Source organism: Castor canadensis, chromosome 7, assembly GCF_047511655.1.
Source record: "Castor canadensis chromosome 7, mCasCan1.hap1v2, whole genome shotgun sequence".
Classification (NCBI taxonomy): domain Eukaryota; kingdom Metazoa; phylum Chordata; class Mammalia; order Rodentia; family Castoridae; genus Castor; species Castor canadensis.
This window is the reverse complement of record NC_133392.1, coordinates 103,720,530-103,748,503: the sequence shown is the minus strand read 5'-3', so window position 1 is coordinate 103,748,503 and position 27,974 is coordinate 103,720,530. Positions and strand designations below refer to the sequence as shown.

At 33.8% G+C, this 27,974-nt stretch overlaps 1 protein-coding gene across 1 annotated transcript in view; it reads right to left on the bottom strand.

Annotated features, from left to right (window-relative positions):
* Positions 1 to 40: 40 nt before the first annotated feature.
* Positions 41 to 27,974, bottom strand: part of Negr1 (neuronal growth regulator 1) — an 845,456-nt gene continuing 817,522 nt past the window's right edge. Inside the window, exon 7 of the mRNA XM_074079759.1 lies at positions 41 to 3,672. Within this exon, the coding sequence (XP_073935860.1) occupies positions 3,548 to 3,672 (125 nt within the window). The 3' untranslated portion in view covers positions 41 to 3,547. The remainder of the gene's footprint in view (positions 3,673 to 27,974) is intronic.

Here is a 27,974-nt window from a genome sequence, read left to right as displayed (position 1 = left end):
CTTTTTCCAGTCTTTAAAGTAAATACATATTCAAAGGATCTTAAGGCATACCATTTATTCATATTCATATCTATTGAAATACTGTACACCCACATACTTCAATAAATAGTGAAAAACCTGACCTCTTTTTAAATCATTTCTGGATTTCAAAAAGCAATTTTTTATTGAAAAGATTAAATAGGTAAGTTTTGACTGTGTCACAAAGCTAAGCACAAGGGGTAAATTAACAATTAGTCAGTAATTTGATCAATATAGATGATTGATAATTCAGTTTTTTTAGAGTTTTCTGACTTCACACATAAGGGTATTTCTATATATATATATATGTATATATTTTGTCCTGAATTATCTGGGTAATTTTCTTAGTTCTCCAGTCTACTTTCTAGATATAGCTTACATGTTATGATGATACATTAATTTTTCTGTGAAGTTATAAACCCCCCAAAAGTGGCTTTAGGTTTAAAATTCTCTCTCAAATCTTAGTGTCTCAAAAAAGCACACAATGTTATATCTTGGGCAGTACTTTTCATTATATAATTGCTGCATAATAAGAACTTAGTGGTGTAACAGGATTTACATGTCGAATAAGATCATTGTAAAATATAATTACACCATTTGCAGTTAAACTGAAAATGCAAATGAATAAGTTAACTACCCTATTATTCTGGTTCTTTCCTCATTCTCATCCTCCCTTCTCTCTTTTCTTTCTCCCTTTTTTCCTCTTCTCTCTTTACCTCCTTTTCTTTTTTCTCTCTATTCTCCTTTATCAAGTATTTTTATTTTCCTTTCTTTGAAAAAAAAAAAATTAGGGGCAACAAAAGGAATCCCACAAATGGAACTTGTGGAAAATATAATGCTGAAATGAATAGCTGAAAAAACGTGTTATAGATCAAAAGATATATCAGTTTTATAAAACGCTATTCTGAAATTGCAACAATCTTGTACAGTCAGGACTGATAAAATGGAGTAATCAGACATTTCATATGTCCATAAATGTAAAATCATCTACTTGAACATTATATGCAATACATTCACACAAAAAAGCAAATACTGTAGCCTTATTTGAACAATATTGAACTCATAAATACTCATGATTTCACTCTGTCCAGGGGTCTAAGGACTAGGAAAGCTGCTGTGATACAGAAAAACATAGTGAATACCTCCTCTATTTAAAAATGTCACTCAAGAAAGTCTTTTCTAACATAAAGGCAAATACATATAGCTACTGAGCTATGACTGTACTTCTGTCACGTTCTATGGAAAAAACACCAGACTCCACAAATTCGGAATCATGACAACACTTTGAACTAATTATTTGGTTCATCCATAGTTTATACCTCAATTTACCTCACATTTACCCTACAAACCTTACAAAGAGGAGGTATTTTTTAACTCTAGGAAAACGGTCACTGTATAATATGCATTCTTGATCTGGTTCCTTCTCCCAAACAATGATACAGATGGTTAACACTTTTGTGGTAGCACCACTATTTCTAGTAAGTAGATTATTATGGAGTGTGCCACTTTAAAGCTGCAATACGAAGAAGATATTTTGTATTTTTGTTACCAATTCCACAGAGAATATTTTTTAAAAAGCAAATAAATAATAAATTTAAATGCCATATTAAAAAAACCCTCATTTTAATATATTAGTCAAAATGACATAAGTTTATTACAGCTCATAAATTTAATAGTATTGTGCCATATTATTGCCATTTTTGTGGGAAGATTATATATTTATGTTTCCTAATTTATGACTTATTTTTCTAATTAAAATAGATTTATGGTATACTTTGGGTCTAAATTTTATTTGAAAAAAAAAAAAAAACAATTTTCAAGTTATCCCTTAGAGGACAAAATTATGTATCTTCAGTTTGTATAACCTCTGTAAAGTGTCTTGTATCTAATTTTGTTAGTAGGATCATTGTTGTTTGTATGACCTGCAAAAGGTTTCTATTTGAAGAAATCTAGGTGTGCTGAAATTAGCAACTTCATCAAACCTGTCAAATGGCTTTCAAGGCTATGATCTTTGGTAAAAACTCAGACCATCGCCTACTCCTGTAATATAATAGTTAGACTAACAGCATTTTCCTTCAAAACTGTAGTTTTTGTTCTTTAAATAGAAAAAATGTAATACAATAATTTAATAACTATTATATCTTAATATATTCTCATGAATGGTGTCTTCATTTGATCATATCTTACATATATCATGTAAGAAGAAATAAAGCATGATAATTTTTTGGTTCAGTTTGAGCTGAAATGGCTATAGAGAAAGATTTTATTGAAGAAGTAGTTACTTCAGGGATTGATCTGCTGCATACTAATATAGACTATTTGTTACAATGTATTTTGGAACTTTTAAAAAAATGTAACATGCATTCCAGACTATCAACTGAGTAATGTTTTCAGATGGAAAATATGCAAAATGCTCCTGTCTGCAAGAGCACTGTCTCTGTCATGCCAACTTGCCTATCTCAAAACCAAATTATGTCTGAGTGCTTACCAACTCATGTAAAATTAGGTGATGGAACTCTGTGTCCTTTCTGACAAACCATCTTAAAAATTTTGGCTTGGACTAGTGAAAAGAAATATGCTGTATTGCTAGGCAATCCCTTGAGTAGAGTGTGCTGTCATTTTAAAAGGAATTATTTCCCACAGTGGATCTAACATTTAACTTCAACTACAGAAATCATATGGTACATTTACTGTACTATGTTATTAAATTGTTTTTCATCACAAAAACTGAGTTATTGTGAAGCAAAATTCTCAAAGCCCACTGGTAATGAAGCAATACAGTCCAATAGTTCTTTTGTTCTTTAGAGATAAGAGTTTAACTTTATCATTGTGGATTATGTTTGCTTCCAAATTGTAGGATTTCTAAAACATTTTATATTCATTGGAGACAAAGAGAAAAATATTATTTTATGAAGGCACACCCATGCTGAACTTACAGGAAAGAGAAGCAGAGCTGCACAGCCAGTTATATTACAAGGCTCATTCCTGAAACCTGAATGTCATGCGAGCAGAAAAATCTAGATATGTGTTATATTTTGAAGAAATGATCTGAAGGCAATTATTATTTACTTTTTTATCAAAAAAGAAAAAAATGCATCCTTGTAAATGTGGATTGACTCTTATTGAAACAGGGAACTGAGTGCTTGTATTGCAGCCTTAAAGAATCACATATTCACTGCAATATTCGTTTTTGTAAACTACAGCCTGCAACCTAGCAGACCATGACTGAATGCTTTTGAAAAGTTGTAGATTACAAACATAAAATCACAATTAATATCCTCTAAAAGTAATTTCAGAGCTTTCACGTCTTAAAAAAAAGGACAATGTGTACTGCTTCACAAGGTAATGTAGCTAATCAAAAAAAGAGTAGAATTAAAGTATTTACATAATGAGCGATTCTACAGAAGGCAATCATCTCCACGTAAGCACTGCCGATTATATTCCACGCTGCTTTTAACAAACTGTACCAGATTGGATCCAGCCATCATACTTTCAGAGAATCCTTAAAAGCCTTTATGGGTCTTTAAATTTATTGTAGAATGGCATTCTTCAGGTAGAATATGCTGGTGAAAGAGGACAGTGTCAACACAAGGTACCAGCAGGAGAAAAGAACGTCAGCGCTCCCGGTAATTCCATACTGGGCTGTACTTGGAGCTGGAAAGAAATGGAAAAGATTAAATCAAAACCTAATTTGTGTCTTTCAGGATTTTGACAATAATCAAAAGGCAGCTGGGTATACTGGGGAAAGCACTGGCTTTGGGGTCAGACAGAATTAGGTTTACATTTGGTTCTGCTCTCTGAGAATGTGTGGCCTATTTGACTAACCTCTCTGAGCTTCAGTTTTCTCAAGGACAAAATAGAAATAACAGAAATGATACAATCCACTTGGCTGATCTGTGGTGAGAATGGAGATGAAGCACACAGAGCACATTGCACTGAGCTAGAACCATGCTAAGTACTCAATAAACAACCACTGACGTTCTCATTCCTCTTACATGTATTGCAAATATTTGTATTAGTGGAGAATATTCACTGTGCATGTGTTTGTAAATCTTTCCTATCAGCCAAATTCTGTACAAAATGCTGGAAAAACAAATAAAGGGTTTCTCTCTTCCAAGAATTTTTGTATGTGGGAAAGATATCCAAACAATTATAATAAAATCTTTGGAATATTACAGGTGCATGTTCAAACTGCAGTGACACAGAAAAATTGTCATTTAAGTCTGCCTGGGGAAGGGAGGGGTGATTTAAGAGTTTTACTAGAGAGAACTGGCATTTGGGTAGAGAAAATAACACATTAAGGCATGAGAAAAAGAGAGAGCAGTTATAATTCTAGTATTTAGAAGTAGATTTGTCTTGCTAGACCATGGAATTTGAGGCCTGAAGGGGAGGGAATTGAAGCTGGAGTTCTAGGCAGGTAGAATGACCTCAGTTGTAATGAAAAGAGTTTAGATTTCTATTCTGAAGGAGATTTTGAAGAATTTGGAGCAGCTGAATGCATAACTGCATTTATATATTAGCAAGATCATGGTTTTATACATGGAGAAACTCATGTGATTTCATACTTGGCTAAGCGTCATGTTGAATTTTCTTGAAATACCTCAAGATTCAAATCTGGGATATGATTAGAGTTTACAGAGTAGATTACACTTCATTTCACAAGTGTATATTTGGCCTCCTTATATGAGGATTATACTGTGTTCCAGAAATTAAATATTACAGGCATGCCCAGACTTGCTCTGGATGGATTCTTATTTACCACAATAATAAAAATAGTAATAACAAAAAATTCACCACAATATTTTAACTACCCCTTGTTAATGAAACCTAGAAGAAACTGAATGATTCAATAAAGAAATATACTGTTTTATACCTAAATCCATTACTCAAATCCAGAAGCAGTTTTAGTGGCACTGAGTTTGAATTACCAGCTGGCATTTTTAATGGAACTTCCACATGTTGATCATGTTCCATGTAATAAGAAGAATAAATTGTGGTGTTTATACCTCCACAAAATTAAAGGGGATGAAAGATGCATTGTTCTCTGCCTGTGGGAAGATTTCTTGACTCTGCAATTGTCGATTCTAGGAGTGTGTGTTCATAGTGCTAAAGCTACTACTTTTCAATAAACAGAGTGCAAAATCAACCATTTAATGCATCTATATGCATCGATAATTTTTTATAAATGAAAATATGATAAAGCAAGTCTATGACTTAGGAGATAGCTTTTCAATATCTGCCTGACATGTAAGAGGTCTGATTTAAAACCATAGAATTCCTTATTCTCTCTTGATGAAGACCTAGAAGAATATTTATAAAAAGTTGGTTTATAAGCATTTAATAATAGCTATTTCAGAGTTGTCATTTCTTAAGAGTGTAATGAAACTAGAATAATAGTAAAGAAAAAATAAAATATATACAAAATGGTTTCGTACATTTCAAAAGGATTTTTAAGCAAGTATACAAAGCAGAGGTAGATTATTTTTGTTATCATGATAACTTAAATAGTATATAAGTTGGAAGAATATTAATGACCCTCAGAACTCATCCTTCTTTTAATCACATGTTAGGACAATCTTTCCCAAATCCTTTCTACTCATCTAAGTCAACCTCTTTGTGTCAATAGGCCATAGAGCCCTGTATTACACTCTTATGATATTACATTGTAAATATTTGTTTACACATCAATTTCTAGAACTAGGTTATGTTTTATTTACTATTATATTTCCTGATACAACGTCTGGTGCATAACAAATGCTCAAGAAATGTCTCAGTGATTCAATTAAAAAAATAATTTATAATTGCAATAGGTAGTTCTATCCTACAAAATTGAATCTCTTCTGCAGCAGGTCACATGATTTTAGTCTAGAAAGTAAACTAATATACTTTCCTTAATGCATACAGTAGGTTTTTATTGACCTGGGTACCAAGCACTGTATTAAGTGGTTAATGCAATGGATAAGATCCTTTTGTTTCTTAGTTCCACATTTCCTATACATACTCCTTTTTTGTCATCTACCTTCAGTGCCATCTGTTTTCTAATGTGTCTATCTCTTCTTCTATTGAATTTTCTGTTGTCTTAAACATGACAAAGATATTATCAAAAGTATCTTAAAATTCATGGTTAGTTTACAGTTAAAATAATACTTTAAAAAATCTCTGATGCCATGAATTGATGTATGTTTTAGTTGTTTGCAAACGTAGCAGTACTATTAGTCTTAAAGAAAACAAGAAGCTGCATTATTAGCCAGCAATTATAATAGGTAATGGACTGTAGAATAATGATGAGAAATCAGTAGGCCAAAGACAAAGGGCAAAGTTATTCAAGGGAAGGTGAGGGCAGATACCTAACGGCAAGTCATATATCATTGTTCACACTCTTAAACTATATGCTGAATATCTTTCATGTGCTAGTAATTGGAAAAAGCAAAACACAGGCAAAAATGAATTAAAACCCTATTCTCTCCTCCAAGGAAAATTCTTCTAGTAAGGGGTGCAAATAATCAAGCAAATATAGAACATAAGAGGTATGTAACTATAAAGATAATGCACAAATGTGGGAGAGCCCTCTAATAAATTATGGCAGGGTAACAGATCAGGCATCAGATACAAATGCAAACCCATTTTTAACAAACTGCAATGACACAGTATGTACATTTTAATTCATATATATCTCCTTTTCTTAAATAGCTGTATAGCAGTGCTTTGTTGGATATGCTATCATTATAAGGTTTTATTCTCATTGATTGACATTCGGTGTGTGTGGTTTTTGTGGATGTCTGTAACTTGAACTGGAGAATTTGGAGAACAAGGCTAAGGGTATTAAAATTAAAAGCTTCATTACTATTTGAATCAAGCAGATTTACGTAGCATGTTTAAACCAGCGACCATTTAATGTTGCAAAATTAAAGAAAGTAACTTAGTTATCATTAGAAATTAGCTTCAAGACTCATCTCAAGTATCACCTCCTAGAAAAAGAAAAAAAAAGTATAGAAAAAAAAAAAACCCAAGCCAAATTAAACACTTTTCTCACTAAGTAACATCACTAAGTAACTTATAACATCATATTCATGTCTCTTAGACTGATGAAACAAAAAATGTCATTAAGACAAGACTTATTAATATATCTTTATATTTAGTACTGATGTCAGAGGCCAGTGTTTAGTAGGTGCTCAGTAAATAGTTGTTAAATGATTATATGACTTATGCCATTTACCTCATTGATACCACAAATGTAGAAGGAGACAATAATACCTTGTATTTCTTTTTTCAAAAGAGTACTATCATTCCCCACTTGTATTTTGCTAAGTTTTTTCTTTCTGTTTCCAGGTTTATTGCTTTTGCTCATTGACTCAGAATGTCTGCACATGGCACACACTATACTTTGTTAAATGAATGAATAGTGTTTGTTAGATAATCCTTAAGGAAATAGCTATGCACTCTTGGATACTGCACTCGATTACCTTTATACATCAGATCACCTTACTTTAGCATTGAGCAAGAGGATTGATCAGTAGGTAGATTATATAGAAGTAGAACAGATGCTCCATTTTATAACATATTCTACTGCAAAAGACAGTATAGATAAACCCAGAAAGCCCCAGCTATAAACCCACATTCCTTAGGAGATATCCAGGTGTGGCTCTAGGATAGTCAGATCTGTCATAGGTTTTTTGCTATGTTTTTAGTTATCTGTGAATAGTGTATTGCTGTTCATCCTAAGTAAAATACGTGGATATGTCATGAGAACAGAGATGTAACTGGGCTGTGTTGAGGGCTTTGGTTTCATTTTTAAGGATATATGAGAAGCCATAGGAGAGTTTGGCCATTTAAAAATGATCACTTGGCTACTCTGAGGACAATATATTCCACTAATTGATGCAAGAGTAGAAGCCTATGTTAGCTCAAAGTCTTCAAGGATTCCCCATTGTCTGTTGAGAGATGCCAAAGCTTTACAGTGTTGCATTCAGAGACTTCTGTTTGCTGGTTACAGTCAACTATCCAGACTCATGCACACACTAACCTTGTCACACACCTAACATATTTTGTTTTATTATTCTCATGCCATTTGCACAAGTTACATCCTTAAGCCTAAGTGACCTTATCCCCCTTCTCCATTTATTAAACCCCTACTCATTTTAAATATACAAAATCCTACTTCTTCCATTAGGCCCTCCACAGTCTTTCTTATAAGAATTATTCATCTTCTGCTTACACCTGACTTAGTTTCTTTTTAACTTGGTTTCTCTCTTAACTTACACTATTTTGAGGTTATGGAGCACTTTTCCCAATAATATGTGTTAATGAGAATACTCTATCAAATGTGGACCGTCAACATTTTTAATCAAGTCTGGGAAAACATTCCTAAATATGTATTTGTCTATTTCTAGATAACTTTGGTAAAACATTCTATTTCAGTAGTTCTTTTAATGATTTCTTGACCTTAAGGCAAAGTGTATAATGGAGACATTTTTGTGTTTCTTTCTGAGCACCTATTTGTTTTTGAAGAGAAGAATCAATAAAGAAGAAAAGTTTAAAAAGGAAAGGAAAAAGAAAGGAGTAGAGAAAGCAAGAAGAAAACATAAGCATAAAGATTTAAAACAGAGAGAGAGAGAGAGAGAGAGAGAGATTGTTCCCAACCCTTTGGCAAGATATTAGATATTTTCATAGTCATCATTTTCTATTTTTTAAAAAAGAACAGAAAAATGTAATGGGTATGTCAGGGAGACTGCTTTGATGTGGTTTGCAGATCAAAATTTAAGACTGGTTGTCATTCTTCCTAGTCTCTTAGTAAAGGTAAGGCATTCTAATTTTTTGACATAAATGGACTGTAAAGACAGATGACATTGGTTTGAATTCTAACTCCACCCTTTTCAAACTGGACTAAACTAGGCAAGTTTCTTCACACTTAGTGGGGAAATATTACTTAGAAAGCTTAGTTCAGTATCTTCATTGGCAAATGAAGATGGGTAATATCTTGTTATTGTGAAGATGAGTGTATTGATACATCAAAACTACCCAGTGCTACATCTAATAAAGTAGAAGCACTCTCTCAAGTATTCTCAAAACATTCCCATTCACTCATACAATATTTGGCAAATAGTCAATGAAAAAAATAGAATGACCCTTGTCACTGTATCACTTTCTACTTAGCTGGAGTCCTTCCGTGGAACAACCATATTTGATCTCGTTCTTAACCTACACTGGTTTAATTAATGTATCTTTGTTCTACAAAGATATCCTCCACTTTACCTTACAAAAATATCAGTTTTCTTGGCTACTTTGGGAGAATTTTTTAAATACCATTCATTTATTGCTAGATAATTGTATAGTCTCTTGTTTTCAGTCTCATCAAATTCAGAGAAAATGGCCTCTTCTTTTCTTTCTCTCTACTCCTCTTTTGCCAAAGAGAACAGCATATGTATGAAGGCTTTAGAGAATGGTTTCAAGGCAGACTTAATGGCAAGATTGGCTTTGGAGGAGCTGTCTCATGCATGGAGCAGAAGTGCCCCACTAGGTGTGGAATGTAAGCCTTTGGGATTTCGTCCAGTTGTCAACAGGAAGATCCAATCTAGGTTTTAACATATATCTTATATCTTGTCTAATTATGAATATCATTCCCAATTACTTACAGCTGCTGCATATTATTTTCAGTCTTGGCAGTTTTCCCTTGTATTGCTCTAGTTTTTATTTTTAGGCAAGAGCAAATGTAACTGTGAAATACTTAGTTTTGGTACAATACCAATTACTCGCCCAGGCAATTTCCTTAAATTACTTAGGCTTTAACTAAACTAGCTTTGTGTCATATTTTTAAGATTCCTGTCACAATCTTAGGTAGAGTTACTTAAGCCACATTAATTCAATACAAAACTGGCCTCAACTTCCATTTTCCTGAGGAAGCTTGAATCTTAATGGAAGTGAATGATTTACACCCAAATTAGGTTTCATGCAAAAGACAGTGATTAATGTATACTCAAAATAGAAAGCACATTAGATGCTAAAAAATTATGCACCATGGACTAGATCACATTGTCAGTTTAACCCTACTTCAATACACATAGAATGGGAAGAGTTTGCTTAAAAGATAGTTTAATCCTTTCTTGAGCAATATTCACCCCTTCACAACATCATAAGGTACAGGGTGAAAGCTCTGAGTATACTTGTTTATTTATTTTTAATTTTTAAGACAGGCTCTCACCATGTAGCCCAAACTGACCTTGAACTCACCATCCTCCTGCTTCTTCCTTTTGGGTACTGGAGTTTTAGGCATGTTCCACCACACCCAGCTCTGCCTCATTTTTCTGTGTCAGTTATTTCTGCCTAAACACTGGGAAGAGTTTAAGGGAGGAATAGAATTGCAGGTAGGATATGTTTTGTATGTGGATAAATAACTTTTGTGGTATTTGTGAGAATCAGGCAGGTCTTAGCATAGGTGACATAATTATTCCTTATTTCCTTTTGTGTAATCAAATGATCCAGGCCCTTAAGAAGCGATGTGCTGTGTTACAGATGTACACAGTGAGGTGGTCTTCTCATATACCACCTCACACCAGTGACAAAGCAATTGCTGGAAAAAGAGTTTTGTTTGTGTTGATATTGCATGTTCCTGTACTGTAGATCCTCTGGGCTCTTCTTCCCCTAGACTTTGGGGTTCAAAAGTTGAGCCAACATAGAAAAGAGTTGTTGACTGGTGGAGCTAACAGTAGATAGATTTTAATTTTTTTAAACTAACACACCTTTATTATGTCATAACTGTTCCAGGGAATACAAGGAGAAAAACATACCATCGTTTCCTTTTCAAGCAACTCTCAATCTGATAACAGTAAGGCTTAATTTATGAGCTCCAACTATAGTCAACAACTCTGGCATTTAGAGAGAGAATGTGAGGATTGGATACATAACTTTGAATTCCTGCCAGTCATCCTTCTTTTCTTTAGGAGGAATCAGGCTAACAAGTGCACATTGGTGTACTTTTCTTAAATTCGAAGCTTAAGGTTATAGGAAACTCTGTATTTAGATTGTGATTCTAATGTTTCAGACTTTTTCTCACTTGATCAAAAACTGAATACCTAGAAGTTCCAGCATCCTTGTTGGATTAACTTTTCTTTCACAAGCATGAAAACATTTAAAGAAAATTTCACAGAAAGTCTGTTTTTGTGTTATAAACAATGAGGAGAATGTGTAGAGAAATTACACAGTTCTTTTCTCTTTCTGACCGGTAGAATTCTCTGTGTGCTTGATCTTAGCAAACTACGAAGCTATTTCTCTGGTATACCACCATTCTTGAATTTCATTCTGTTTGCCGAGTAGATGGTATACCTTCTATCTACTCATTATCCATTACATGAGGAATTTTAAACAGAAGTTTGTCTCTATTATTACCCATATTCAGCAATATGTCCATGTGTAAATAAAAGTACTTATGTATAAATAGCCAGAGGAAACTTTCCAAGACTATTACAGAATAAAAAACAATTGTCCAGAGAAAGACTAGGTTTTCTATTTTTTTTTTTATCCTTCTAGTCATTGAAAAAAGTCTCAAAACTTAAATTACTCATCAATATCTTCCATATGTGTTGGATTTTTTTGTTTATTTCTATAAAATCAGAAATAATTTAGATGAATATACTAGCTTTGTTTCGAATTGTGTTGTCAATACAGGTAATTTTGCAAAACCCTAAATGTCTTTGAACGTGACATGATCTAGTTAAATAGGCTTCATTGTGTGAAGTACATCTATGGTAAATAGAAAACAAATTGCCTTTACTGTACAGATTTTAATTTGGGCCTTCAAGGGATCATCTGGCTGAAAGAAAGTAGGGTTTTACAGAAATAAAAATAGAAGCACAGCTGTGTTCTTAAGGTCACTAATAGTCACTGCCATCAGCTGTATCTTTACTATGATACAGCTAGTGTGCTAGTGTGGTTAAAAAAGCAGGAGAAACTTCAAATTGGCAAACGTTCTTGAAAACTGAAGTTTTAAGATTCTATAAATATGGTTGTGTGGGTGTGAAGTTATTTAAGTTTTGAATAGTGTGTCTAAACATGAAACTTTAGTAATCACATTATCTTGTTTATTACATTTTATTCTTTGTATCTTTTGTGTTAAGAAGGTTGCCCCAAATCAAGTTATTTTCTATTCTTCTGCAACATTGTTCTTTCAGCATTAAGGATCCAGAATTTCCTAAGTTTGACTATTTATTCCCTTTTGGGGAATAGTCCACTCACCTTCCAAGATTTTTGTTTGTTTTTAGCTTTTCAGGTTCAATGAAAGTCAGTAGTTCTGATTTACTTGTTCCACTCCTTATGCTCAAGATTAATTTTCAGTTATTCTAAATGTTTCACTAATTAAAAAAAATAATACCTGAACATAGGTATGCTGAGTGTCTGTACTCTGATTTCTAATTTCTACATAGCTTCCCTGAATTACTAGATACTGAGGTTGGAATTTATCTATTTCTTCCACTTTTTTCCCAAAGCCATTTACTTTGACCTACACTTTATTCTCTCATATGCATCTCCTTTAGTAGAATCTAAGTTTCTTGAAAGCAAGTATATTTAATTTGTTTTTGTATCACTGATCACATTTGACCAAGCTGTTGGCACTATCAAACATTTATTACAAAGAGCTAAATTATGGATATGATGTTTTAATTTCTGCATTTTGAATAGGCTTTACTGTAAGGCTCAAGAAAAAGAAAAAAGCATAAAAGGAAGATGATAACATTATCAAGAATTCAGGACATGGAAACTGACTATCATTGTGAAGTACCATTGGTTCCATCTTATTGAAAAAGAAAAAAGTCTTGTTTTTTTCAAAAGACATAATAATGAACTCTGTTGCATGGCTCAAGAGGTAAAGTGTTTGCCAAGTATGGGGCCCTGAGTTCAGTCTGCAGTGCCACCAAACCCCACAAAACCCAAAAAACAACAACAAAGACTATTCAGTTAGGAGTGGGGAATGACTCAATTAGCAGAGTGCTTGCCTAGCAAGTGTAAAGCCCTCTGTTCAATATCCCAGTACTAAAAAAAAAGAGTAAAAAAGAAAAGCCTCAAAATCTAAAACCATCATGCCATAAATACACAATACGCACATACATACTAGTTTTCACACGTTTTGAGACTTGCCTTGCATCCTTATTACTTTAGCTGTTGCCCTGACAACCAGCTGTATGCAGGGCAAACAATTCTGAAGTAGATTCTGCTTGGCTTTTCTGAGGGTACCCAGTGGAATAGAGCCCAGTCACCCAAGCAAGGACTAGCTTAATAACATGCTTTAACTCCTTTCCTGTTTTACTTATTCAAATTGCCTGGCAGAGTTCCTTAAAATCTCTTTTGTTTTTTCCTTAAAATCTTTTCCCCAAAAAACCACTTACAAGCAGATAGTTCATTTTGGGGGTACCCAGACAAAGAAAACACATTCATATGAATAAAAAAATTAATAGATTAATAAACACTGTATCTAGTACAACTTCATCTCTCCTGCAGTACATGGTGCTTGCACATAGTAGGTGCATAATAAATTAATTTTGGATAAATAAATCAATTGAAAGTAAATAGTTATCCACTCTCAATGCCACCACTCTTCTTGGGTCATGATAATTTCCTCAGTTATATCACATTCATGAGGTCTGCCTGAATTATATTGTTAGCAGGTACATACTTTTCTGATATTTTTGTATGTATGTGTTTTGTATGTGGAACTGGGAATTTTGTGGGCTTTGTGCTTACAAAGGAGGCACTCTATTGCTTGAGCCACAGCACCAGTCTGACACAGTCTTAATAATGAAAAAGAGGTCTTAAAATCTTAATTAAATCTTGTATTTGTTTTCTCATAGTTTATCCTGAGACTATCACCCACTGTTTTACACTATAATCGTTTTGGTTTCTGCTATACCAGTAACATTATCTAATGAAAGTCCTGTCTCCTGTTGTATTTCTTAAATATTTAAAGGCACTCATGGTTTTTATATTTTTATTATGACTTCAACTATAAAATGCTCCTTTCCCCTACAACCTTGAAGTGCTCTTTCTTTAAGGCTCAATTTCTGCCTTAGGTGATCCAACTTTTATAATGGAAAGATAGGAAATACAATTATTTAGAGAATTCTAGTGAAAGAAGTGTCAAAAGGATGAAAAAGAAAAGATTAACTTTGCATAGTGACTCCAGCACTGACTGAATGAACACATTTTGCAGTCTGGACCTATACTAATTTTTAAGGACGTTTAGTAATTTCCTCCCAAAGAGGCACAAGTCAAGATAGTAAAAACAAGGGTGGCAATTTTTGGTCTTTTACATTGAAACACTTTACCTATGGCTCATTTTATCCTTCCACTCCCATTGGGCCTTCCCCATGCTGAAGAAGCATGCCAGCCCATCTTTCTTATTATTATGGTTACTCCACTTTGGGTATTTACCTTATAATTTGAAAGAGATTTTGACTGCAACAGCAATAACACTTCCTGCATTAATGTTTCAGTCTATCATCAAATTTTGATTCCACAAGTCCTTTGATGGCAAAATAGTCAGAAAAGCCTTGTCATTTCATATAATTTTATTGCAAGATGCCTCTACTTTAGTAGTATTTTAAATTTTTCTGAAACTAAACGTATTCATTTAAACCTAAAACTTGAAAATTGATTTATTAGATTCAAATAAAAATATTAACTTAGAAGTGCCTGGTTCTTGGGGCTAGGCATGGTGGTGCCCATCTATAATCTCAACTATGCAGGAGACTGAGATAGGAGGATCCTGGTTTGATGCCAGCCTGGGTAAAAAGTTAGGAAAGCCCTATCACACAAAACAAAGCCAAACCAAATCAGGCTGGGCATGGTGGTGCTCACCTGTAATTCCAGCTACATGATGAGAGGCAGGAGGATTAATGTCCAAGGCCAGTACTGGGAAAAAGTGTGACACCCTATCTGAAAAATAATCTAAAGCAAAAATGTCTGGGGGCATGGCTTGTGTGGTAGGGTGCTTGAACTCAGTACTCACTTGAGTACTGCCAAAAAAGAGTAGTTTTCTTTATACCAGCAATCATACTATTTATTCAATAAATGTTCGGTGAGCACCTTCTGTGTGTAAGGCATTGTTCTTGCTGTTGAATGCACAAGGATGATCAAGGTCTGTATTTAAAGAATTTATAGCTAAGTTGTAATAAAACATTCTACTGTATAAGACAAGGAATGATTTTTGCCCAATCATATGTTGTTAGAATTCCAATATCTAAAAGAAACTTTCAAAGACTCTATTCTTCTTTGTTAAAGTATAACTAAATCAAGAAATCTAGTTAGAGAAAGACATTCCAGGCATATGTGATCTTAAAGCCAGAAAAGACTAAGACCTTGAGAAGGAGGAATTATGCAGAGAATTAATGCAAGTGTCTAGACTTTGTTTTTAGTGCCCTTTCTGCCATATTGCACTGTCCACATTAATTTATTTAGTATCTTATTTCAGGCTTTCATAACTTTCATTGCTTATTAATATTAAATGTAGCAAATACAATAATAAAATGTCTCTAAATCTAGTATGATCAAAATAATTTCATAGTCTAGTAAATTATCCAACAGATATTGCTTTAATTAGGGATTTTAACCTCTAAAATACAGAATGGGTTTGTTCTATGTACATGCTGGAAATCTATGTTGAAGTATTAAATGCTGTAAATAATTTTTAAGTCGTATAGTTAACATATGCTTTATTTGCATCTCTATAATATATTAAACTTGTATATTTTAGTGTCTCAAGACCACAATAAATATTTCATGATAAAATATTAGTGATAGCTGAATTATTGTTATATTGGAAATGTGTTATAAATGACTAATTTATTTGTACAGGAAGAACTTTGTCTAGTACCAAAGGAATAGCTATCTATACAATTCCGTTATATTTCTAGAATATGTCTTGATTCCTTCATTTCTCAAAGGTGCATATGAAATCATAAAACTAGCATTCAAAACATTTCTGCATAAAGTGCAGTTTGGCTTTCTTTTTGTTTTTGTTTTTCAAGTGAAGGAGCAGCTTTGGTTTATTATTCATGCTTGAGGTCAGGACTTGAAAACTTGAAAATGGAAAAGGGATTAAGGGAAACATATATTACCAGAGAGCAAAGCTATAGTTTAAAAACAATAAATGTGTTAATTTGCTTTTATTGCAGTGAATTTTTTGCCTTCTAGTACACCAATATCTAAGAGTAATTGTTAATGAGATCAGAGAGCCAAATTTAAATACACGTGTTCCTGTTCTAGTGCACACTTTCCATTTCATACTAAATTTAACTAGAATCACATTCAATATGAACATTTGGTATCATTTCAATTGTCAAAAAGAATTTCTAATATTTACTATGAGTTTATGTGCAGGATTAAAAAATGCAATCTTAACATTTTGGTGATTCTCAAGTCATTTTTTAAAAGATTGAATGACATAATTACACTTGGTTAACTTTTTTAATTCTTAAAATTAGTAAGGACATCAATTATTTTCTCCCTTCACCAAAAAGTAAAAAAAAGATGTTAAATGTTAATACTTATATTTTCTCCCTGAAGATAAAGGGATATAAGAAGGATGCAACAAGTACTGCACATTTTCCTATAATCTTCCTGAATCTCCTATATCAAAGTATTTTTTGTCTATATGATTTATATTCTGCATATGAACAAGGCGATCTTTGCAAAGTTTAACCATTATGTCAGCTACCTGCTTACGAGAGTAACAGAGCATCTTTATCTCCATGTCTGATTTAGGAACAAAAACTCACCAATAATACAAATAGAGGTTTTCATTAAGCAGTATTCTCTTTGTTACAGAGCAGCAACAATAATTTTTTTCTTTCAATTTAACATTGAAAACAAATCCCAATTCCCTCATCTCTGATGCAGCTGGCTGTGCTGTGCATAATGTCTAATATACAATGGCAATGTCTATTGTTACAGAACTGGTTTATTTGTGTATTGAAAGCTTCATTCAAATTTGTATGGTTCAGAATGTTCAATGAAATGCACAAATTGACTGGTTCAATATTCCTCAATTTGTCATAATGGTTTCCGTGTGAGTGTTTTTCTTATTTAAGATTGCCATAATGCCATTTTTATTCTTTGAGGAACAAGGTGAAAATTCCTGTGAAATCTCACAGCTGAATACTAAAGGATGGAGGCTTAGGTCAAGTCAAAGTCATTTATAGAGCTATGAAAACCACGACAGACTAAATCTGGGATTTGTAGCAATAGGAAAATACTCCATGAAAGGCCTTGTATTATTGTTTGCTGAGAGGATGAGTGAAATACGATGTAAGGATATTATGGAAAAGATTTTATAAGTGAAAGGAAGTGTCTGAGAAGAAGTAAGGTGAATATTTAAAAAGAAATTAAAATACAAAATACATTGGAAACTCCATGGGAGTCTCCAGGGAGACTCCATGACTGAAAGATTCATGAGGAGCACAAATATACTCATTTTGGATCCTTGCAAATATATCTTTGTTACTGGACATTGTGAATTCATTTTCATTCTGATGTATGTTTGATACATTTTATGAGTTTTAAATCTAGTTATCCTTTGAAAAGCCTTCTTAAATGTACCTCCCACACCATTGTATTGCATTTAGGTTTGTTTTTGAGATTTGGAAAATAAATTTGACCATATGGTTACATTCTTGATCACTGAATCATGAAAGGAATAAATTCTAAAACCTATTTTCAAAATAAGGAAAAACTATACAATCCTAGAAAAAAATTGAGTGTCACTATTTCTTAGGTACCAATTATAGACATGTATTGCATACCGCTTATTCGAAAATTCGAAAAAAAGTAAACTTTTCATTACTTTATTGGTAAGTAGAGGTCAGAGCACATCTTGCAGCTGGTTAGACAAAATGTTTGAAAAACTAGACTATTCTGCCTACCATTGATAACTTACTATTTTAATCTCTGAGAAGATGTGTTTTTGGCATTAAATAAAGGGCAGAATAATGATCCCATTACAATTATCAACATTTGGGTAGGACAATAAAAGATATCTTTTAAAGTTGCTTTACTTCATTTAATTTGTCATTTCTATCACTGTGACCACTCCCCTTGTTTTGCAAAGCTAATTGTATTTTGCAAGTTTTGGGTACAAAGAATTAAGCCTAACAAAATACTGAAGTAGTGTGATTTTCAAATTTCTATACATACAATGAGGTTATTAATATCTTTGGGTTATTTTAAGCATTAGAGGAGATAATATTTGTGACTAACCTTTGCAATGTATATCAATTTATAAAAGCAATTTGATCTCAGGGCATAATTCTCAGGTGCTGATAATTGAGACTTCAAAGGGAGATCATCTCTTAAGTTTGTTGTCATTTCTTAAACAAATTCTCACCAGTGAATAGTAAATCTTCACATAATGACACAATACACTCATGGACATAAGGTGAGGTATAATGACCCCAAGCTAATTTATTCCAGTAAAAGAAAATTCTGCTTACTTAGAGGCTCAGTTCTACTTAATAGTGATTTTTAAGGTGACATAGCTGACATTTACTACTGCATGCATATGTGGATTCATTTAGGAAACATTTACTCTGACAAATCATGGTCAACATGGTAAGGAGAATTCTGATGACTCCCCTTCCCTGAGGATTCTTACCCTTGGTTACTAAATCAAACTCTGCTATAAAAAGTTTTGCAAGCCGGGAACTCGTGGCTCACGCTTGTAATCCTAGCTACTCAGGAGGCAGAGATCAGGAAGATTGTGATTTGAATCCAGCCCAGGGAAATAGTTCGTGAGACCCTATCTTGAAAAATTCTATCATAAAAAATTGGGCTGGCAGAGTGGCTCAAGTTCAAGGGCCTGAGTTCAAGTCCCATACCGGCAAAAAAAAAAAAAAAAGTTTTGCAGATGTTATTAAAGTCCCTTGTCAGTTGATGAGATGATTTGCATGGATCTAACCTAATCACATGAGTTTCTTTAAAAGCAAACAGTTTTTCCCACTGGTGCCAGAAGTCTGAGATTAAAACTCAAAGCGGGGGTTGCCTTGTAATTGTTGGGTTGATGCATCAAGGAATGAAGGTGACTTTTAGGAGGGAGCAAAAAAGATTCTCCCTCTGAAAGCCTGCAAGGAAATGAGGAAGTGAGTCCCACAAGACAGAAACCTGAACGAGCTTGAAGATGACCTCTTTGCTATAGCCTACAGATAAGAGAACTTTGGCTGATATGTCAGAACTGCACAACTATGAGGTAATTAGATTTGTGTTGATTTCAGCCAATACATTTCTGGCAATTGCTTCACAAAACAGAAAATGAATGTAAATCTATAACCTCCTGTCATATTGGAGCATGTAACATAAACTGTTGGAAGGGGACAAAAGTTAGAAATGGAAACTGATGTGAAGGTGAAGTAGTTGACTATCAAATGAAAGGCCGGCACACACAGTAAGTGCTCTTAGCTCTCAGGAGGGTGTTTCACGGTGAGCTGCACTGCCCTGAGAAGTTCTTTCTGGGTCAGGAAGCAAGGGAAGGTTTGGCAGGGCAGATTTTTTATACCTTCAAATAAATCTCCCTTGAAAACTGTTTGTCTACATTTTGAGCTTTTTTTTAGATCACATTCTATAATCGTGTGCGATATCTATTATTCGTGTTTTCTACAAACTTCTCTCCACCTATGAAAACAGAAAACAAAACCCAAAGGCTCCAGCCAGAGACTCAAGGGGCTTGGTACTATTGTTCTACTGAATTAAAAGGAAATAGTCACCAGCCACTTATAAATTCAAGATTACTCACAGTTCTTCACTGTGCCCTGGATGAGATAACACATACATGTACATAATCTCTATACAGAATACAAGAAAAGTTGACCTGAAGACCCATGCACATTTCTCTGTTTGTTTTTAAATGTAAAATATCCAAATCTGAACACTTCTCAATGAATAACTAATCCTAGTCAGCAGATAACCACTTCATTTTCCTAACTCTTTTGTGATCAAATAATAAATACAGATGATACAGAAAGTAGGGCCATGGCAAATTTGTACAAATAAAAAGACAGTGACAGAAACTTAGTCAAGCAAACTGCTCACAATACATAAAAGCAAAAACCAGGACAACAAATGTCAAACATTTCCCTGAGTCTCACAATTGTTTAAGAGGGTCCTTTGCATCCTTTGGTTTAGTATTACTTCCTCTTTTTGCAGATATCACACTCCTACAGCTGAAAGATACGTGGACTAGAACACTCATTATTTACAGCAACTACTGAAGCTGCAAGAACACATACATAAGTGCCTAGTGTGGAAGATAAAGAGTAAAGCCCTGGCTCATTTTATTTCCCCATGGTTGCAATCCAATTTTGTTTCCAACAGGGGAAAAGGGGCACACACATCCTTATAGAAAACCTTTTTTATGCAAGAAGTAGAGTCCACATACTTCTTCTATTTATGCCATCTCTCTGTTTAAGCTGGTCTTTGCTGCTTATCATGCATGAATAGAAGAATGGATGGCATGAACAAAGCATGGATTTTGTCGTTCCCGTCATGTGAAGTTATAGCAAATAAACTGCACAGAGAAAAGGATAAGTGTAGAAATAACCTAAATCTATTTATGTAGATAAGGTATAAAAGCAGTCTCCTTTAGAATTGCTTGTTTAGATTATAACAGCAATTTATGTTAAAAGTTACTGTGACAAATCAGCTCATAATTTATTTTAAGAAGTCAAACTAGCAAGATCAAGTGTACTGAAGGTGGTATTTCATCTTATCATATTAAAACAGTCTTCCCAAATGTAAAAGATAATCTTGACTGCTGTGTTCTGTAAGCAAGCAGAAAATTATGTAAATCTGATTTCCTTACTATGTGCTTGCTATCTCTTTAAAGCTTACTAAATCATATCCAGATTTGTAAACACAAAAGCACTGGATCCAAGATACATTTGCTTTTCAAACACTCAGAATGAGAAAAAGTATTTTGCAGGGTGTAATTGAAAAATTCCTGTCTGTTTTCAAAAGCTAACAAATCAACGGTTGTGTGAGATTTAAAAAAAAACACACAAAACATCACCTCTTCACTTATTATGAGTTTAATTGCTTCCTCATAATGGAGTGTGACAATGTGATTGCAATAAGAATAACACCTGCTTTGAAAAATCACATATCAAAGAAATGCCAGAGAGGTAGCAGGAAGCCCACACTGCAGTCAGAAATTCTTCCCCATCTGTTCCTTAAATTGTGCTGGTTGTAATCCCCCTGTCTGTTAGGTCTATTTTGGCCATTGACTGAACTGGTTTTACTTGCCCATCTGAAAATTTCAGCCCCTGTTTACACTACTTTGATAATAGACATAGAGGCATATGCACTTATTTGGCTATTTATTTGAACCTAATCTCATACGTTGTCTTCTTTGCAGACATTGAAGTCCCGTACATGGCCCAGCCTCAAGATACCCTGACAAAGTAAGGGAAAATAAACCTGTGAACCAGAATGAAAAAGCACCTTGAGTCAACAACTATGCCAGTAGGATGGAATATTCTCATTCTTCCTTTGTTCTGAAGAAGAAATTTCTTTGATACTATGGTTATTTAATTAAATTCATTGCTACTGTGAGTTTGCATTTACTTGCATTAACATAGTCTAATCTATTTGGAAATATATGCTTAATCTTATTTCAACACTTATTTCTTACTTTGAACTTAGAGTACAGTTTTATTAACTGTACTTTTAATAAAGAGTTCACCAAGTACAGTAAATCAATAGGTTAAAAGACTTAACAACTTCATTGCCTATGTTTTAGTTAATAGGAATGTATGATATTTCCTGAACCTTTAAAAAAAACAGAAATAAGGAAGCAAACTATTTTTTAGTTTTTGGCATCTAGCAGGTGATTAGATATTTAAATAAAGTAATTCTTATTCAATAACTTCAGTAAGTAATAAAATGTAAATTTTGGTTCTATATTAAGAGATTATGTCAAGTATAAAATAAGTGCAACATCCTAAATTTAAACATTCTAGAATTTTAAGTGATAGACTCAGATAGGTAGAGAATAAATAAACAGAAATCAGAGTTAAGATATGGTAGGAGCAATATGAAAAAAAGTCCAACAACAGCAACAGACAAACAACAGTAAGTGGACTCAAAGTGAGATATGTGCTCATAATAAGATTCACACAGATACGACACACACACACACACACACACACACACACACACACACACACACTTGCACACTAACATTTCAGTGGCACATAAAGATACTCATGGAAATGGCAAAGGGAAACTCAGAATAATAATTATGTTAGACAGTGAGATGGACTGGAAACTGCCCCCAACTTATGTGTTTGTGGATAATTAAAAAAACTGCAAAGGCCCTCTTGCAAGTCACAGAAGATTGAGTGGCAATGCCAGCTCTTGATGCTTGCCCTTCTGGCTAGATGACATTAAGCTGAGATACGTGTTTGTCCTGTGAGTTGAAATTTTCACAACTGCTGTCAATGCAATGTGTGTTAAGTCCACTCTAAACAGAATACATATAATATCCCTGTTCAAATCAATGTTTCACAAAAACAAAAATCAACTCAACTTCATTTATCTATAAAATTTCTTTAATGTTATTTAACTAGTACAAACCCTAATAAATTTGAATGCTGGGGACATAATATCTATGTGATCTCAGTGAAACATATAGCTAAAGAAGATAAATAATTGCTTATTTGAGGACCTCTGGAATTCAGAACAGAATAACAATTGCTGATTCTTACACAAACCTAGTACATTTAAGTATACTCTAGAAATTTTGCATATATCATTTCATAGATGGGAAAATTGAGACATTCATTGGATCTCAGATTTAATCCAGTCTATGTGGTTTTAAGATCTTTGTTTTTAATCACTTTGTTCTGTTGCCCCTGAGAGATAAGTAAAAAAACCACAGATTCTTAAAAAAATCAGAATAGGATCTGATCTGCCATCAAAAAACACACCTGTAATCTCAGGAGATTGAGGTGGGAGGATCATGAGTTCCAGGCCATCCTGGGCTACACAGAGAAATTCTGTTTCAAAAGCAACAGCAAAAACCTTTTGATTTTTTTAATAAAAAGAAAGGGGAAAAAAAGACTACTTTAAAAATCATCGTCACCTACAGATAACTGTTTTTAAGATTTAAGATTTCTCTTTAACAAGCAAACCAGGATGAAGTAAAGATAAACCTTGTCATGGTCAAGTTTTTGTTTCTTTGTTAAGGGGTGACATCTAGATAATTTTGGAATTTTCTATAAACCACATTGACTAGAACTACTGGTACTGGCAAACACAGTCATGTTTATTTTCAATGAACTTAAACTCAGTGAAAAAGTTATTTCTAAAAAATAAACACCTGGAATGTAAATGGATTATTTAGTGTCAGGAATACACATCTTTATGTGTTATAGTAGGTTTTGTTATTTTACAAAAGATACAATTAAAACAAAAAATGTCTAAAAGTTTATTCAAAATCCAAATTGCATTTTATATATAATCCAATTGCTTAGTGGATTGCACAACAAAATCCTTATTGATGAGAGACTGGCTAAGTAAGACTTCTTTTTGCTAATAGCCTCGGCCAAGTCACCCAGAGCCTCTGATCTCTGAGCAGTCTGTGCAGAGAGTCATCCATCAGAAGCTTTCTCCATCTGTTAGATCCACTGTATAGTGCATCCCATTTTCTTCTCACCCTGGGAACTTTCCAGCCAATTTTAGGCCCAATCATACCTCATTATTCTGTAGCCAGACAAATGGTGGCAATTAAAATATTGTTGCAGGGATGACATACTGTGGTTATGGTTGAGAAATTCCTTCCATTTTAAAAATTATGCTTTGTGATATTTACAACTATCTCCAATTTTCTTCTTTGGAAACTTTGTGTTTGCTTCAAAGTGCTTCTTTCGGAGAAATATTTAAGAGATCTGTTTTGGTTTCAAGTGGAAAATATACTGTGCGAGTTGGCCATACTTATTTAGGAAAGAGTCACTCGATGAATTACATTCATTATTCAATAAATATGTTGACCACTTACTATGTTCAATCCCCTCTGCCATCTCCTGTCTCTCTTCTCAGAACAGTAATAGACTGGGAGGGCAGATATAAGGCAAATGCATAAGAAAATGTTATACAGTTTCCAAGTCCCATCTACCACTGCAGAGCCACTATCCATGCCCTGGCAATATAATACCAAAAGTATCCTCGTAAACCACTGCAGAAACTCATCTCTAAACTTTTGGTACCTTCTTGATAACCATGGCAATTGTAGCTCCTGACTTCTGGGTTGAAGTCATTTCTTTTTTGTTTTTGGCTGTTTGACTGCCTTTGGACCTCATTTCCTTTCCTGTCTAAGTTGTCTCTGCAAACCTCAGCTGGAGCTGGCTTCCTCTCTTAACACAACAGGCCCTTTCTTTGTGACTGCATGCATTTCTGCCCTAGGGCTCAACTAATAGATGTAGATGTGCCCTTTTTCCTGTTTTTATTTAAAATTCATATTCATAGTTTTTATTTTCAATGATATTGAGTTTTTATAATTAAAATAGTTAATGCTGTATTTCCACTCAAAACTCTCAGATTATCCAGAATTTCCAAAATTCTTATAGCAGAGTTGTTAATAAAGCCCTTACGTTTTAACTTGGTAATACAAAAAGTATATAATTCTCACATGTTACTGAATTTTCAGAAGTAGTATCCCTTACAACTTTTTAATAGCTGTGACTCTCCATGTAAAAATAAAAGAGGAACATTATTTTTTGTGATCAGACAAAAACGCATTCGCTAGCATTCATTGTTTAGATGTATTCAAAACTTACAAATATGGATTTAAAAGCAATCTAAATGTAACTGAAAATATGATGAAGATATAAATCACAAATTCAGTCTTTTGAATTTTAAGATACACAAAATAGAGTTTGTTAAATAAAAAAAGATATAGCTTCCAGTTTTTCTAGTAAAGTGTGAATTAATGGAAGAAGAAAAGAAGGACCTTAAGCCATGCAGGATCACCTCAGTGATCAAGCCTCTTTGTCTCTAATATTTCATCCAATGGCTATAAAACAGAAGTCCTAAAGTCAAGTTTCTACTTAGTCTGATTAGAAAAATCTCCTAGAAAAGACTTTCCAAAGACTTTTGTTTATCTGAGTTCACTTAGCATTCTACTGTAGGATATCAAGAATGATTTTAAGGTTAAAGGTTAATCTATCTATAGTCCTAAAAACCGGGTTAGACATTTTTAATTAAATTTATAAGAATTAAAATCCTATAGAAATCCTGCACCTCTGTTGTACAGAGAAGAGGATGGATGTTTCTTTTGTTCTCATTCATTCACACATTTATGCAATCATCCATCCATTCACTCAGTCAACAGATGTTTACTAAATGTCTACTCTTATCCAGGAGCTTCCTAGGCATTACTAGTACTACAGCAGTGAGCAAACAAGCTTCTTGGTCCCAGGGAACTTACATTTAGACAGGACAAGGAGAAAATTAATTAAGCAAACAAATAAATAAAATATGAGAAGTGATAAGTACCAAGAAGAAAAAATAGGATAAGAATATAAAGAATGAAGGAAAGGATGTGTGTCTTTTAGGTATGGTTCAAAATCTGAGGTCTTAACTGGAGATTTGAATAAAGTAATGCCATGAGTTATTAAGATGAGACAAAACAGTAGTAAAAAGTGCTGTTTGGTATTAAGGCCCTGAGGCAGGAGCAGGTTTCTCTACAAAACAGCACAATGAGAATGGCTGGAGTAGACTAGGAGAGTCCAATGAGAGGGAGATTGTAAGACACATGAATATAGAACAGCCGACATGATCATACATGCCAAAGAGAAGACTTTGAACTTTATCTTTAGTGAGGCAGGAAGCTATTGGATAGTCTTGAGTAGAGGAGCAATCTGTTTTAAATATGTCTCTTGTGCTCCTTATGACAGAGAATAGACCAAACATGAGGCAATATGGGAAGTAGAGGATAAAAATTAGTAGTCTATAGCAAAAGTTCAACCAATAGAAAACATACATGTATTAACAATTGCTCTTTCTTAAAAATTATTTTCAGTATATATTTAAAGTGGATAAAATGATATTTTGCTATGCTTCTACATAGGTTGCTCTGATTTGAGTGATGTCTTTCCCTCCAAAATTTGTGTCAAAACTTAATCCCTAAGCTATCATTCAAAATAGATGGAGCAATAAAAGTCTTCCATGATAAGCAGAAACTAAAACAATATGTGACCACAAAGCCACCATTACAAAAGATTCTGCAAGGGATCCTGCACACAGAAAGTGACACCCAACTTAACCATGAAAAGGCAGGCAGCACCAAACCACAGGATAAGAAAAGCAAGACAGTAGAGAGTAACATCAAGTTAGGTACACACAATCAAACCTTCAAACAACTAAGACAACTAAATGGCAGGAATCACCACATACCTATCAGTACTAACGCTTAATGTTAATGGACTTAATTCACCCATCAAAAGACACCGTTTGACAAAATGGATTAAAAAAGAAGATCCAACAATTTGTTGCTTACAGGAGACTCATCTCACCGACAGAAATAAGCATATGCTTAGAATGAAAGGCTGGAAGAAGATTTACCAAGCCAATGGCCCCCGAAAACAAGCAGGAGTAGCAATACTTATCTCTGACAAAGTAGACTTCAAACCTACATTGATCAAATGAGATAAAGAAGGACATTCCATACTAATAAAAGGGGAAATAGACCAAAAGGAAATAATAATCATCAGTCTGTATGCACCCAATGTCAATGCACCCAATTTCATCAAACATACCCTGAAAGACCTAAAAGCATATATAAACGCCAACACAGTGGTTGTGGGAGACTTTAATACTCCATTATCATCAATAGATAGGTCATCCAAACAAAAACTCAATAAAGAAATCCAAGATCTAAAATATGCAATAGATCAAATGGACCTAGTTGATGTCTACAGAACATTTCATCCAACCTCTACACAATATACATTCTTCTCAGCAACCCATGGAATCTTCTCCAAAATACATCATATCCTAGGGCACAAAGCAAGCCTCAGCAAATATAAGAAAATAGAAATAATACCGTGCATACTATCTGACCACAATGCAGTAAAAGTAGAACTCAACAACAAAAGTAAAGACAAAAAACATGCAAACAGCTGGAAACTAAATAACTCATTACTTAATGAAGAATGGATCATCGATGAAATAAAAGAGGAAATTAAAAAGTTCCAGGAAGTCAATGAAAATGAAAACACAACCTACCGGAACCTATGGGACACAGTTAAGGCAGTCTTGAGAGGAAAGTTTATAGCCATGAGTGCATATATTAAAAAGATTAAAAGATCCCAAATCAATGACCTAATGATACATCTCAAACTCCTAGAAAAACAAGAACAAGCAAATCCCAAAACAAATACAAGGAGAGAAATAATAAAAATAAGAGCTGAAATCAGTGAAATAGAAACCAAAAAAACCATACAAAGAATTAATGAAACAAAAAGTTGGTTCTTTGAAAAAATAAACAAGATCGATAGACCCCTGGCAAACCTGACTAAAATGAGGAGAGAAAAAACCCAAATTAGTAGAATCAGGAATGCAAAAGGGGAGATAACAACAAACACCATGGAAGTCCAGGAAATCATCAGAGACTACTTTGAGAACCTATATTCAAATAAATTTGAAAATCTTAAAGAAATGGACAGATTTCTAGATACATATGATCATTCAAAACTGAACCAAGAGGAAATTAATCACCTGAATAGACCTATAACACAAAATGAAATTGAAGCAGCAATCAAGAGTCTCCCCAAACAGAAAAGTCCAGGACCTGATGGATTCTCTGCTGAATTCTATCAGACCTTTAAAGAAGAACTGATACCAACCCTCCTTAAACTGTTCCATGAAATAGAAAGGGAAGGAAAACTGCCAAACACATTTTATGAAGCCACTATTACACTTATCCC